Genomic DNA, 14,200 nt, shown 5'->3' with positions numbered 1-14,200 from the left:
AGAGCATTTCAGCCCTTGTGTCCATGGCCCTTCCTTCATCCCCAGCCTGCAGCAGTTTACAGTCACTGTTACCCCTGCCTTGCTCCAGCTCATTTGCAAAAGGGCTACCAAAGGCAGTGGAGGATCCCTGTTGGTCTCCAGGCTGTCCTTCCCAAGAGGGACACTTGGAGTGCTTCCTAAAGAGCTGCCCATGGGATGGGGGGTGGATTTCTCCTCCCTGGGTGGCTCATGGATGGAGTTCTATGCTCAGTGGAGTCCCAGTTTTCTCAGCAGGCCTTTGCTGTGAGTTCTTAGCGAACATGTGGCTCTGCTGCCATCCCCAATCTGTGCTTTCCATGCCCAGCCTGAGTGCAAGTGGGGTGAGGCTGGAGATTTTCATGGCCAATGCTCCAGCATCACCTTTACACCTGCTCATTGCTTTGGGTAGTACAAATCACAAAACACGCATCTCAGTTTGACAAATGTAATTTTTTGCAGATTGCTACAGCTGCACTGCTGATCAGCAAATACATAAGAATCAATTTCAGTTGAAAAATCATTATTACAAATTGCTACATCCACGCTGACCATATAGATCTATACAAATCTCAATTAAGGTTAAAAAAAAGAATTTATTAATTATTACAACAATGCTATGTAAAAGTTTACAAATACTTCAGTTAACAAAACTAAATTTATTGTGAACCTCTACAATAACTCAGTATACACAAAGGTCAATTAGGTGCTTAACAACTTAATTTATTACATATTACTACAGGCGTGCAACCTATATAGAAATACAAAAATATGTATTCTCTCTCTAAATAACTGTATACCAGAAACTCAGTTGATAGAATTATACAACTATACCACTCCATGCGTGTTTAATTAGAACTAAATACCTATATATACACAAGTATATAAATACATATATAACTATTACGATCTACAGATGTAAATACTGATTAAATATTACATATTACATACAATATATATGTAAAAAACAGATATATAAAACAAACCTATGTATAAATATAAAAATATCACTATGCCAAGGCCAAGCTAAATTTCCATACAACTGCATCAATACAAATATAAAGCTATACATTTGGATACATATGTAAATATAATTACATATAGAAATAAATCAATATATGTATAAAAATATTAAAATAGACATATATACCTATAGAAATACCAATACACCTATTTAAAGAGCCATGTACCTACAACTACATCAATAGAGATAGATACCTACACAACTCTATACATAGGAAACAGAACTAAAAACATGTAACAACGTACATGTATACTTAGATACGTATATACACATACATGTAATTACAAACATGTATATATACACATACATATATACATAGTATTATCCATAAATATTACAACAGACATACAGAAATATTCCTAAACAAATAGCAACACACATATATAAATATCCATATAGTTATCCCTCTCTATGAGCAAGTCCATACATCTTTAAACTGAACAATAAGCAGAGGGATTCGGGATTCCAGCCATGCCATTTTCAAAGCCTCTCCCTCTTTTGCTTCCTCCTGTGCAGAGCAGCTCTCCTGGACAGAGACAGCGGATGGAATACCTGGGAAGCAAAGGGAACACTGAGTCAGTATCAGGATGTTTCCCTTGGCAGCACTTGCACTTCCATCAGGGAAGGGAAAATCTCAAAGAATAGAGGAAAATCTCAAGGAGTGACAAAGGAAAATCAGGCTGAGCAGGCCAAGGTGTGTGTTGAGGGTTAGGTTTGTTCCTTTTTACTCTTAAGAATTTTTTCCCCATAAGTTACCAAGGAGACCAAGTATCGTACTTAAGACTAACGAAAAACAAAGGGAGTGGTCAAAGCTCAGAGAGGAAGATAACGAAAGTTTTGAGGCAGGTAAAGGACAGAGCTTGAGGCAGCGTGACACACTGGTTTTTGGGTTTATTTGGCGTTCGAGGAGGGAGGGAACACGGCTGAGTTGCTGCTTGCTTCTAGAAGACTTCGCTCTGGAGGAGTCGAGTCCTGGAAAATCTACAGTCATCTGCTCACTCTGGAATTCTGAGCTTCTCTGCTGCCCTGCAAGAGTTGTGTCAGCCCTGCCCCGCCCCGCCATCGCAGTTTCTTCAGTACTGCTCCTCTTGCTACGGTGTGACCCTGCACCCCCCTGCCCTGCTGGGACACCATGCCCCTGCCTGCCAGGACATCCTGCCATCCCAGCTATCAGACTAGGACTTTTTCCACTGTTTCCAGCTTGGTGCTCTGAGGATCCTACAAAGGCACCGAGACCAAACTGCCCCGGGTTGTTCTGAAGCAAAGTCCTCGAGGTTCTTGGTACTGTTTTTTGTTATCAATGCTGTAGTTGTTTGGGGGTGTTTTTTGTTTGCTTTGTTATACATACTAGTAAAGAACTGTTATTTCTATTTCCAAAATCTTTTGCCTAAAGGCTTTTAACTGCAAATTTATAATTGGAAAAAAGGGGGGTGGTGGGGGTGGTGGTTTACACTCTCCATTCCAAGGGAAGCTCCAGCTTTCCCTGGCAGATACCTGTCCTCCAAAACCAAGACAGTGTGGTGAGCACAGTCCCAACAGGACTGTCTCGCAGCCACCGGCAGCCTAGCACAGCCGGTACAGCTCCCGGCCCCTGCTGGCACAGCTGCCTTGCCCAAGGACAGCCCCTGTGCCAGCCAGGGCAGCTGTGCTGAGCAGCCCCAGTACAGGCATGGCCCACTCCTGCCCATCTGGGTAGTGCCCACGGCCAAAGCTCACGCCACCCTCACCCCCACCCTGCCTCACTGACCCTGTGGCCTCACCCGGGGTCTTGGGTGGCAGCAGCAGGTCCCTGTTCACTCCTCTAGCTGGTGGTCTTCAGCTTCTCCCTGCTGGCTCCCATCAGTCAGCATTGTCCTCAGGGTCTTCAGGGTAGCTCTGGCAAAAGTGGAGGCTCTGGAATTGGTTCCAAGGCCTGGCAGAGCTGCAGTCCTGGACCCCTCTGTGCTTCCTGCTGGCCCCCTCCATCCCCTCAGCCCCACTGTCCTCTCAGCAAACCCCCAGCCCCCTACAGTCTCTTCAGCCCCTCACAGTCCTCTCAGTCCCTTCTGATCCCTCCCACCCCCTTGGACCTCCCCCATACCCCTCAGCCTGTGCCACTTCCCTGTCACCTCAGTGCCACCATCACCCTCTGCTCCCTCATACCTCTCAGTCCCCCCAGCACCTCAAGGTCACCATTCCTTTTCCATCACCACTTCCTCAGCCCCCTCAGTCTCACCGTCCTTCAGCAGCTCCTCAGGGGACACTGCCTGGGGCCACCAGCAGCTCCCACCGCTCCAGGGACACACAGGGCTGGAACTGCTGCTCTGCCCGGCCCAGGCACCGGCTCGGACCCAGCGCAGGAAGCGGGGATAAAGGGGCGACAAGTGGAAAAGCAAAAGGTGAACAAGGCAGCTGACAGGAAAAGAGGTAAAAATGCAGCCTAGGTCTACACAGCTCTATATATGTATCTAAACTTCCATATACCTCTAACTAAATAACTATACACATTTATAAATATAAATATAACTACATATATATGTTACTCTATACACACATACATACATGTAAATCTGAAAATCTATAAATGTAACTACATATATTTAAATATAATTCTATTACGTCTAAAACGATATATATATATATGGGTTTAACTATATAGATGTATAAATATATGCACATATAAACACAACTTTTCAAATCTATAAATGTAACTACATGGATATATAAATAAAACTATAAAAACCTCTAAATGTATCTATAAACAGAGGGATTCCACCTGCCCAATGGTCACCGGCTGTCCCTCTGGTCCTTCCTCCCACGCAGGGCAGCCCTCCTGGCGAGGTAGATCAGATGGATGTCTGGGAAGCAAAGGTAACGCTGAAGGTGGCCTTTGTGTATCTTTCCCTTTGGAAGTAAGTGTACTGTAAAAGATGGCCTGAAAGGCAGACTCTCACTTGGAAATTTCAGGCCTGCTCTTGAAAGAGCAGGAATATTTCCAAGTTTTCAAAACTTCTGAAGATTTGAAGTATCCCAATAAACTCACAACCCTTGCATTGCAAGTGGCACCCATGGCGGCTTGAAACAGAGATAGTCCCAGCTCTCATAAAAAAGCCCAACCCTGTTCTTTCTCTGGCCTGACTGAGAGACCTCAGTCCTCACTGAAATGGCTGAAGCTGAAAGGGTGAGCTGCTGTGAGCTGCGTTATAGTTCCTAGTATAGTTCCCTGCCACTTACAAACTGCCCTCTGCAGTGAGCAACAGCTCCTCCAACACAATCACCAGCTCTGGGATGAGGAGCAGGGAGGGAAAGAGCTTCCTACAAGGCCTTCAGGTTCTATCAGCTTTGCTCAAGAATGCAAATCCAAAGTGCTCTTTCTCTCCTATAAGTTCTTGTGAATTTTTGGTAATTTAAGTTTTTCCTTGACTACTGGATTTGTGACTAATGATTTGTTTGGCCTCAGAGCTTCTGCTGCTTGTATTTTTAATGTATCTCACTACAGCTAGACTGGTACTGCATTGACTTAATGCTTGGAGACAAAAAGCTCGGCCTTCTACACTGACTTTTTGATGCAATTTTCCTCTCTTGCTTCAAGAGTCACTTAGTGTTGCCTCCAGAGCACTGTCACCCTGCAACAAACTTATCCATGGACTTCAGCACAAAATTGGGACACATGGCTTGGTGACACAACTCCCACAAGGTCAGGTTTATTCCCTGCTCTCTTGCCACAGCAGATGACTTCAGTATCACAGCCTCTGGAGAAGCATGGAGGGCAGGCCTCCGGGACATAATGTCAGTGCAGGATTGGAACTAAAGGCACCAGGAAGCACCAACCCTGCAGACAAGAACTCAACTCTTCTGATCTCCCTTCCTGTCACAGGCAGGCTCAGAGCAGCCGTCTCACACCTCTCTAAACCAGTGCGAGCGCTCTCCTTACCAAGCTCCTCAGGCTCCTGGGAACTGTTTCTGCAGCTCCCAGTTCCAAATGAAGCTCCCTTTGCTACAGCCTTGTTCACAGGCTCCCCTCCTGAAGACTCAGGTGCAATACTAATATTAACCTGAAAAGAAAAACAGGAAGAAAGAAACCCAAAGATCACTTGATATGTTCTGCAGGGACACAATACTTCAGAGCCTGCAACATTTCCTTCTCTCAAGGAAGAAAATGCTTTTGAAAACAGGTATGTGTGAGTTTATAGAAGACAAAAGGTCTTTGCAATAAGATATGGGCAATTCCAAAAAATTCCCTTCCCCACTTCAAGTCTGTCCCTTCTCAATAATAAATCTACAGCAGGCAATGGGCCTGCATATTAAATGGAATGGAGAAATCGTTTGGCAAAGTTGTATAATAATACGCAAAAATACCTGTGCTAATACACAGAAACTGAATACTCCAGACAAGTTTGGGAAGAGGCAAGAGTTAAAACAAAGTGGATTCCTAAGTCAAAGAGGGAATCTGTCAAACACCATGATTAATGGTCCCTGATTAAACTGCTCTTCAACACAGAAGAAGCCCCTGGGCTTAAAGGAATCTTTAACCATTTCATGACCAGCACCAACTTTGTCCTTCTCACCAATCACACAAGCCATGGGGCCTCAAAACCAACACATCTGCCCCCTAAAGACGCCAGGACTCACACATGTTCATCCCCTGTTCCTAACAGGAAGTCTGGCCCCCAAAGCCCTTCAAGAGTCAAAAAGATTTGATTTCTCAAATACAGTCCAAAAGCTGTCAAAGGTGACAGTCAAAGGTGACAGTGTTGAATGTGAGGATGACATTGAACACATAGAGTGGGCGCTAAGGAAGGAGTCCTGCCAGCTCCTGCCACAGGGATGTGTTACCTCCCTCCACAGCCCTGAGCAGAACAGTCTCACCATGGCTACAGCTTTGCAGGGACTGCAGGGGAATACACATCTCTTCCCACAGAGATGCCCTAGAGCAAGATGACTGAGTTCTGGATCATGGACAGCAAGACTGGCCAGTTTGCCCAGCTGAGGATTTCCCAGAAGGAAACTGGACTGCAGTTTGCTGAGGAGGTTACTGAGAGGCCAAGGAAGCTGCAGCTCCAGCCCATCTACTCGCATGTCTCTGGGAGCACCTACACATACAGCAGGGCTCACACAGCAGCAGCAGCCCAGCCCTTGCTTTGCTTTGGCCTTCCAACCCAAAAGCGGCAGAGCTCACAGAGGTGCAGGTGGAACAGAGGCACCTCTCGCATGCCCCTCCCAGCACAGGACACTGCCTTCAATTGCAATTCTCCAAACACTCGTCTCTTACTTCCCATAAAACAAAGCCTGGTTAGAACCTACAAGGCTTCCACTTCCCCACCACAAATGCCCCTGTCACCTGCAGGAGGGATTCTTCCCAGGAAAATGAGCTCACAAACTTGACCAACACAGGCTCACACCTTTTCATCCTTGCTCAGAGGGGAGACTTTTTCATTCCCTCTTCTTTCAGAAATCTTGTTTTACCAAGCAAAAATATCTTGTTTTACCCTGTCCATTCACAGCTGAATTCACGAAGCCTTTGCTTCTCAGAAATGCAACAACATTCAAAAGCTCTCAGTCCAGCTCCTTTTATCCCTGTCCAGTGGAGTTACCTGAGCTGAGGGAGACCTTTCAGGCAGGGATGGTGAAAGCATCTCCTCCAGTGTCTCAAGCACAAGGTCCAGATCCAGCGGTGGCAATCCCTCTCCACCGGGAGTATTCCATACCCAGCTGGGGGCTGTCCATGCTGCATAACCAGCACTGCCAGCTGGAGCACTGGGGGCTGAAATGCCTGGTGTGGCTGCAAGAATCCAAACACATTGGCCAGGCTACAGAATGTGGCTTTGGGACAACAGAGCTCTACTGCTGTCTTGGATGAAATATCACAGGAAGCACACAGCAACCTCAATTCCAGAAATGTATTCAAACTTCCCAGGGAATTGGAGGAGTGAGTCCTTCCTTTTAAAAAGTATTTATCCTTATTGATGTGTACATAGATTAAAGTACGGATTGTAAAACTGATACACACACACACACAAATACTTCATAATCACAGCCTTTTGCATCTTCCCAGCAGCTTTGGGATTTGGCTGCTTGGGTTTCTCATCACAAAAGACCACAGAAAGTGGATTCATCAGGAAGAGCCCAGATCTTCAGACACACATGCTGAAATTAAACTGGAAGTTTATTCTAAAAACAACCTAGTGGGTGTGTCCATATTCTACAACTGCAGCTGTTCTGGGGCACACAGAACTCATTTTAATGGCACTGCTTGATTTGCAGGATAGACAGTCTTAAATATCTGAAATATCCTGTCACTGTCCTAGTTTGGCTTCAATCAAAGAAAGAGGGGAGTTCACCTGACCCTGACCTCTTGTCAGTCGATATTTTTCACCTTGCCCTTGCACCTCAGTAGAGAGGCTGTCCGGAAAATGCCCATAATATACCCTCTAAGTCTGCAGGAAGGACAGCAAAAGCAGACAGAGAATCTTTCTGTTTTTAAGGTCTCTTTTCATAGGCCACCTTACTGTTTCTACCTGATTCTCACTTGACATTTACTCGTGACTGAGAACTGTGGGAAAAACACTTCAACAGGTAACTAAGCAGGTCCCTTTTGAAAAGGAAGGGTAGAAAATCTTTCCCTACCTGATGGGTTGTTGGCTGGCGAGTGCTGCTGTGAAGATGCGCAGCTGCTGCTCTCTGGAGAGGCCATGGAAATGCTGTGATTGTCTACAGGAACCAGTGGAACAATGAGCTCAGGGTGGCATTTAAGGTCCGTGCAAACCAGTGGAATTATGAGCTCACGCTTGAGCTGAAATTTGCATATGCCTGGTTTCTCTGATGAAACCCCAGGAAGTCCTGATGTGGCAAACAATTTCTTGGGAGATGCTAGGAAAACCTCAGACTCCTGAGGACCTGGACTTTGCCTGAAAGGGCCTGGTGGCAGCTCTGAATCCTCAGGTGAGGTAGCACTGAGGTCCTGGTATGAGAGTGCTGTGTAGCAGAGAGGGAAGAGGAAAGGAAGCAAAGGGAAGACTAGGTCATTATTTGCCTTCGCATGTATTTCCCTTGGCAGCAACTGTATTTCAGTCACGGAAGACAAAAGCTCCCATCCTCCCAAGCAGGGTGAGAAAGAGTAAGGAAAAGCCCCCACATGTTCTGAGGCTGTTCAACAAGCAGTTCCTTGTCTACTTAGCTCTCTGCTGTTTGTTCAGCTGTCTGGGAAAACTGTCCTGCTGCCATTCCTTGGCAAGAGGCAACTGCCAGAAACCCAACTGCCAGGTCTTTTCATCTCTGCCCCAGAGGAACAGGAGACTCCCTCCCAATGAGCCTGACCACGACCGAGCCCTCAGCTCACACACGCTCACAGAGAGTTCCCCAAGCATCCCAGGGCCAGGCAAGGAGCAGCGCCAGCCACGACGCACAGCTGGGCCAGCTGCAGGCAGGCAGAGCGGGCTAGGGTGTGGTGAGCGCAGCTGCGCGGGACTATCCCACACCTGCCCGGAACAGCCGACACAGCTGCCTTGCCCAAGGACAGCCCCTGTGCCAGCTGGGGCAGCTGCGCTGATCAGCCCCAGCACGGACAGGGCCCGCTCCTGCCCACGGCCAAAGTCCACGCCACCCTCTGCATCCGCAGCTCCCGCCCAGTCTCACCGGCTCTGGGCGGCTGCCCGGCGGGGAAGGCGGGAAGCGGCCGGTCAGTGTGGAGCTGCTGGAAGCGGCTGGGCCGGCGGCTGCGCACCTCCAGCCCCGCCGCCAGCCGCTGCCTGTTTGCCCCGGTCAGGCGCTTGATGCGGAGGAGGAGGTCGGGGCAGTCGCGGCGAAAGTTGGGATTCCTGAAGTGGAGCCAGCCCCCGGCATCGCCCGGCACAGCCGCGCCAACCCAACCCGGCACCTTTTGGAAGCCGTAGAGGTTGAGCTGGCGGACGAAGCTGCCGAAGTGCGTGGCTTGGAAAGAGTCCGGGACCCCCTCCGTCCTCTCGCCGCCGCCCCCGCTGTGGGCGTCGGCCTGGCTGAGCAGCTCCCGCTCGAAGAGGGAGCGGTCAATGAGCAGCCCCCGGGCCTGGCTGTCCCAGCGCACGGAGTGGACGCGGGGGCTGTTCACCAGGCGCCACAGCTTGGCGGGGAAGGTGCTGGCGTTGAGCCCGGCGGGCAGCGGCAGCTCTGCCATGGCGCCGATCGCCGACGGTCGCCACAACGGCCGCAGCGCAACGGCCGCAGTTGAGCCGGCGGCGCGCGGCCTGAGAGGGGCGCTGTGCTCGGCCGCACACCGGACCAGTGCTGCCCTGGCGCAGGTCGGACTTGGCGGGGACGAGCGCCGCAGACGCGGGGCCGCGGGCACAGCGCGGGCATAGTGCGGGGATGGCGGCTCCCGGGGCTGGCCGGGTGAGCTGCAAACCCTTTCTTTCTCTGGCTGCAGTCATCCTTCTGCCTTTGTTTTGCAGCACAGCCCCAAACCACCAAGGCAAGCGCAGGAACTTTCAGAAAGGGGTTGAAATTGAGGAATTGTCCAGTTAAAGCAAAATCACTTTGTGTTCTGCAGAGCTGAAAGGAGGAAAAAGATGTTAGACTGAGTAGCTTCACTATTTTGCTTGGGCTTGCCAACAGAGTTCTCCGCTTGAAAGCAGACAGGTTAAATGGGAGGAGGGGAAATGGTGAAAAGGAGAGAATTGAAGACATTCTTTTTGCCCCTTTTCCGACCAGCTGGAAGTTGCTTTCTCACTGTGTTCAGCAGATTGACATTTCTCATTCTTTGGAAGTAGAAGCAGCAACAGGAAGGGGCAGCAATTTTGTCAGCATTTTCATCAAAGCTAAAATCTTGCCCCCTCGAAGGATGTTGCTTTACATGAGGGATTAATCACCTGCTGTTGCAGTGAGCTCATGCTGTGTCTTCATCAAGAGGTTTTGCATTTTTCTTTCCTCAATAATAATTTCTTTCTCCTCTTTTCCCCCCCCAATCAGGGGAGAGTTACAATGCAAAATCCTTCCGGCAGCCAGGTCTTTTCAATGTAAATCAACAAAGGTGATCTTGCAATCATCTGTGCTTAGTGTCAGTTATTCTTTTTATTTTAAATTATCTCTTGAGCTGGAAACAGTTTTCATAGCATGAAAAAATAGACCTATTTCTTCCATCTCTTTTAGTCAATGCTCTTTTTTTATATCTTTATATCATTTAACCATGAGGGCTCATGTGAGTATATTTGGTGGTATTGAGATATTAATTTTGAAGAATTAAGGACTTCAGTTAAACTAGATATTGCTGACATAGACTTCCCTTTACATTTTGAAGAATAAAGGACTTTAGTTAAACTAGATATTGCTGATGTAGACTTCACTTTGCTAACTAGACATTGTTGAGGTAAACTTCCTTTTTTTTAACCTAAGCTGGATTTAAGGAACCGATAAATTAGGAGACCTGTCAACTTAATCAATAGACTCCAAGAACACAATGTGATCATAAAACAGATAGTCTTGAGAAAACAGGATCCAGGTGTCACCAACACTAAAAGGTTAAAAAGGCAAAGCGAGGAAGACCCATCTTACTTCATCATTTTGAGACCCCACCCCATAAAAAGGACCACCGACCCATTTCGAAGAACAAACTACGCATGCTTAATTGCTTTTTGGCTAATTACCATACAAAGCGGGGAACGGGATGGACCAGAGTCATGAATATGCATTTGTGTTTTGGGTATTCAACACTTTTGGACATAAAAAGACCCTGTGATCATCTGCAAATTGCGCGTGTGTATTTGGGAGCTATCCCGCACGCTGTCGTAATAAACATACACTTTCTAACTTCAAACTGTTAGAGAGTCTTTGTCCGTCATAGTTGGATATAGGTATTAGATCAATATCCATATTTTTTTAACAAATCAGTATGGCAGAAGCTCATCCCACTCACACAGTGGATGTTCTCCTTACATCCAGCTTGTGTTGAAGCATCTTCCAAGCGCCTTCTCTTGCCCTTCTTCCAGGTCCCTTTGTGAGGAGCCTAGCTCTGTCACTTCAGTCGCTGTTCTATGGGTGACATGTTGATACAAGGATTGTTGGTCTCATCGCATTCTGGAGTGCTTTTGGACCAAGTGTTATAAAGATGTCCTATTATCACTTCTTCTGTGTGCTGGCTTCCTGAGAAAAATTGAAACCCACTACCTAGAAAATCTCTTCCCAATTCATCTTAAATTGGTTAAAACAGAACCTGAATTACGAATGATCTACCTTGGTGGGATGGGGTTTTCTTTCTTTAAACACAGTGTAACAACGCTCACAAAAATTATCCCAGCAACTGAATTACAACGAAACTTCTAATGAATAGGCAAAAAGGAGAAGACAAGAGTTCAGAAAAGAAGGGACATCTTTCTTCATGTTTCAAGGCCCTTATTTTCCCACATGTCTCTCTATGTGCTGCTTCATCCAGAAAAGCCTCTTTTTAAAGACCTGCTTTGTAATGTCTGTGTCATGAGAAACATGAATACTGGCCTTGTTCCCTGCTAGAGATGAGGAAGCAGGTGGTTGAAAAGTTGGAATGTTTAGCCACACCTGTAGTACAGTTATTGTTACATTGGCTTTTCCACAGTACTCTGGCTAAAAACAAGAAGTTACTGTTAGCTGTGTTTTACGGGTACTGAAACTTAAAAAGAAATGTGGTTATCTTGTGTCTGGCAGCATGACTCTTCCCCAGTTTTCTACAGTACTGGTAGAATTTAATGTCAGTTACAAACACCACAGGGTAAATAATGGATGTTACGCTTCAATGTTTGGGCCAAAAATCTGTTTAAAAATTAACAACAGAAAAGGTTGTTAATTTTTAGAAAAGAAAAATTTTTTGAACTGTGGTATATGGGTTTGGATTAAGATCTTTTTTCTAAGAATTACTTCTTTCCCCTTTAAAAATATTTTGCAAAGAGCATAACTCAATGTACAGGCCTGATCACTTCAAGTATTATTTTTCCATATCTTTCCTTTTTCCCTACATGGCACTGTAACTTTTGAATCACAATTTTTACTGCTTTGAAAATGCAGTTTTAGTGTTTTTCTTATTGGTGAATACTTACCAGTTCCAAGTTAAAGAACAGACAGTTCTGAAAGTGAAATATGCTTTATGTAAATATACTTTTTTCTGCTAATCTCCTGGTATTACATGCAACAAGGGCAACATTAAAACAGGCTATACTGACTTATTTTTGAGAAGCTGTTAGAAATTATTAATATTTTCTGTATATCTGTGACACATTAATGTGTGTTTCAGCTGAAACTCACATGTGTGCTCTACTGCTGGTATGTAAGATCTCCTTGCAGTGTAGGAAGACACAATTTTCACTTTCTGATTTGCACACGGCTATATCACTGCCTTCATCTTTTCATCTGAGATGCTTAGATATTTTCCCTCCAACACCTATGACAGCAGTATCCATTAAGGTGGTGTAGGTGTGGTGGGCATGCAGCACCCAAACTGTTCCTGATCTTCCGGAAACTAACTGCAGGTCCTGAATCCATTTTTTCCTGTTTATTTCTACATGATGCTTGTAGCAAAGGGTATTCCTGCCAATGTATTAGGTTACTTGGTCTAACCACAGCCCTGTCAGTAGTAAAAGCTGAAGAAATAAATGTATATTTTTCTTACCAATTTACCTGGAGTCTGTATTTGGACTTGCATGACTGATAAAGATGAGAAATTCCTGACAAACCAATTCCTGGAAAACAAGTAATAAGTCATTGAATTTAGCATATATTTCTTAGATTCCTTGGCTACAGAACAGGAACGAGAATCTTCATCATTTTCTTCCTTTTTACACGTGTGGCCTTCTTAAGGTTAAGAAGGTAAGGTATGAGAAGACTTAGACTCCAGTTTTTACTTCTACATACCTAAAAATATTTACATAGGAGGTAGAATCCCATCAGACAAAGGCAATCTTTCTGCAACACCAGGTACAAAGTAGCCTTACTTTTCAGTCCAGTGAATTTTGGTCCAGTGAAACCAACACTTAGGGTGCCACCTTAGTCACTGGACTTTAGGGCTCCTTGTCTGCTGATTAATGCAATCCTAATTCGTGTTTTGATGTGTGGAGATAAACATGTAAAAAGGAGCACAGGCCATTTCCTCTGAACTCCTGCTGTTTATTGGGAACAGATATGGGCTTTGGGGATGTTTGTTAAAACACTGCAGTCCAGCAAACTCTACACATTCAGAGGTCTGAGGCACACTCAGCACTCCCTGGCGCCAGCTGAGGATCGTGTAAAGCCAGCATGGAAAATACCACTTTTAAGGTCAGAGCAATGGCATTGTTTTAGAATTAGGCAGGTTTATTGGACAAAATTCTTTTGACGACAGAATGTAATTTTTTTTCAGACAGCACAGCAAATGATGGAAATTGCAATCAAATGTGTCTGTTTTAGGTAAGCCAGAATGCAAGGCTGATTGTTTCATTCTGAGATTTAGATCTTAATTGTATTTTTGCTGGACAAACAATAGGACATACCATTACAAAGAGGAAGAGGTGAAAATGCTTTGAGAAAGCAGAAGCATGAGCCATCTTACTATGAAAAGCAGGGCTCTGTGGCTTCTGGGCTCTCACACAGGCCCAGCTTTCTGCCACGTGGCCAATCTGATTTTGAACCCAGTGGGGAGCAATAACCATCCTCACTTAAAGTAGTGGAAAAGGGAACGTGCTTGCTTGGGTAAATTGTTAATTTTGTAGTAAATCTTTGTCTGACCATGAAAGAATAGGGAAAAAGACAAACATTTTATAACACCATTTGAAAGAGGTGAGAAAAAAATGGATGAATGATGGAGTTGTTCTCTTCCTGTGGTCTGAAATCAACACAACAGTTTTTGAAGTTCAAACCTGGAGTCATTGTCATTCTGGGTAGTTTGATTCCTTTAAATCTTTATTTATTAGCATCAATACCTTGAACTAACAAGAGTTATTGTAAACCTCTGTTTAGACTGGAGTGTGCTGCTTTTTGTTTTCTGACTCATGGCATATATCCCAGAGAGTTTGTCTATGGTGTTCATTCAGTTATTTTCTCTGTTACAGTAAGATCTCTCTGTCTCTTTGGAAAGGTTTGGATTTGTGCTCTTTGTTGTGTTAAACAAAGCTCAGTGGGAGCCCAGCACTGTTGTGTGTCCACCTGGGGAGATCTCATCGCAACTGCAGCAAACTCAGGGTGTTCCAGCCTGCCTTGTGGAGTGTTTGA

The 14,200-nt window shown here is 45.5% G+C and overlaps 2 protein-coding genes and 1 long non-coding RNA gene across 3 annotated transcripts in view; 1 reads left to right on the top strand and 2 right to left on the bottom strand.

The window, feature by feature from the left end:
• Positions 1-654: 654 nt before the first annotated feature.
• Positions 655-2,902, bottom strand: LOC136374089 (uncharacterized). Its single transcript, XR_010745823.1, has 2 exons — positions 2,800-2,902; positions 655-1,591 (listed from the first exon to the last, which is right to left on the bottom strand). It is a non-coding gene; the product is annotated as an uncharacterized lncRNA (long non-coding RNA).
• Positions 2,903-3,680: 778 nt separating this feature from the next.
• Positions 3,681-9,170, bottom strand: LOC136373851 (uncharacterized). The gene is made up of 5 exons (XM_066338867.1): positions 8,654-9,170; positions 7,646-7,993; positions 6,613-6,800; positions 4,953-5,073; positions 3,681-3,876 (listed from the first exon to the last, which is right to left on the bottom strand). The coding sequence occupies exons 1-5, from the start codon at positions 9,168-9,170 to the stop codon at positions 3,806-3,808; spliced, it is 1,245 nt and encodes a 414-aa protein (XP_066194964.1). The 3' UTR covers positions 3,681-3,805.
• Positions 9,169-14,200, top strand: part of LOC136373850 (serine/threonine-protein kinase PAK 3-like) — a 28,351-nt gene continuing 23,319 nt past the window's right edge. Inside the window, exon 1 of the mRNA XM_066338866.1 lies at positions 9,169-9,294. Coding sequence (XP_066194963.1) covers positions 9,169-9,294 — 126 coding nt within the window. The remainder of the gene's footprint in view (positions 9,295-14,200) is intronic.

Source organism: Sylvia atricapilla, chromosome Z (assembly GCF_009819655.1).
Source record: "Sylvia atricapilla isolate bSylAtr1 chromosome Z, bSylAtr1.pri, whole genome shotgun sequence".
NCBI classification, from domain to species: Eukaryota; Metazoa; Chordata; class Aves; order Passeriformes; family Sylviidae; genus Sylvia; species Sylvia atricapilla.
This window is presented reverse-complemented; position numbering and strand designations above follow the sequence as displayed.

Bases quoted from the DNA above. Each gene is read 5' to 3' on its own strand.
- LOC136373851 (XM_066338867.1), bottom strand. From the start codon at position 9,170: ATGGCAGAGCTGCCGCTGCCCGCCGGGCTCAACGCCAGCACCTTCCCC. The intron at 7,994-8,653 runs GTGAGACTGGGC...TCTGCTACACAG, and splicing joins CGGGCAGCCGCCCAGAGCCG to CACTCTCATACCAGGACCTC. The intron at 6,801-7,645 runs GTAGGGAAAGAT...GGATTCTTGCAG, and splicing joins GCCAGCCAACAACCCATCAG to CCACACCAGGCATTTCAGCC.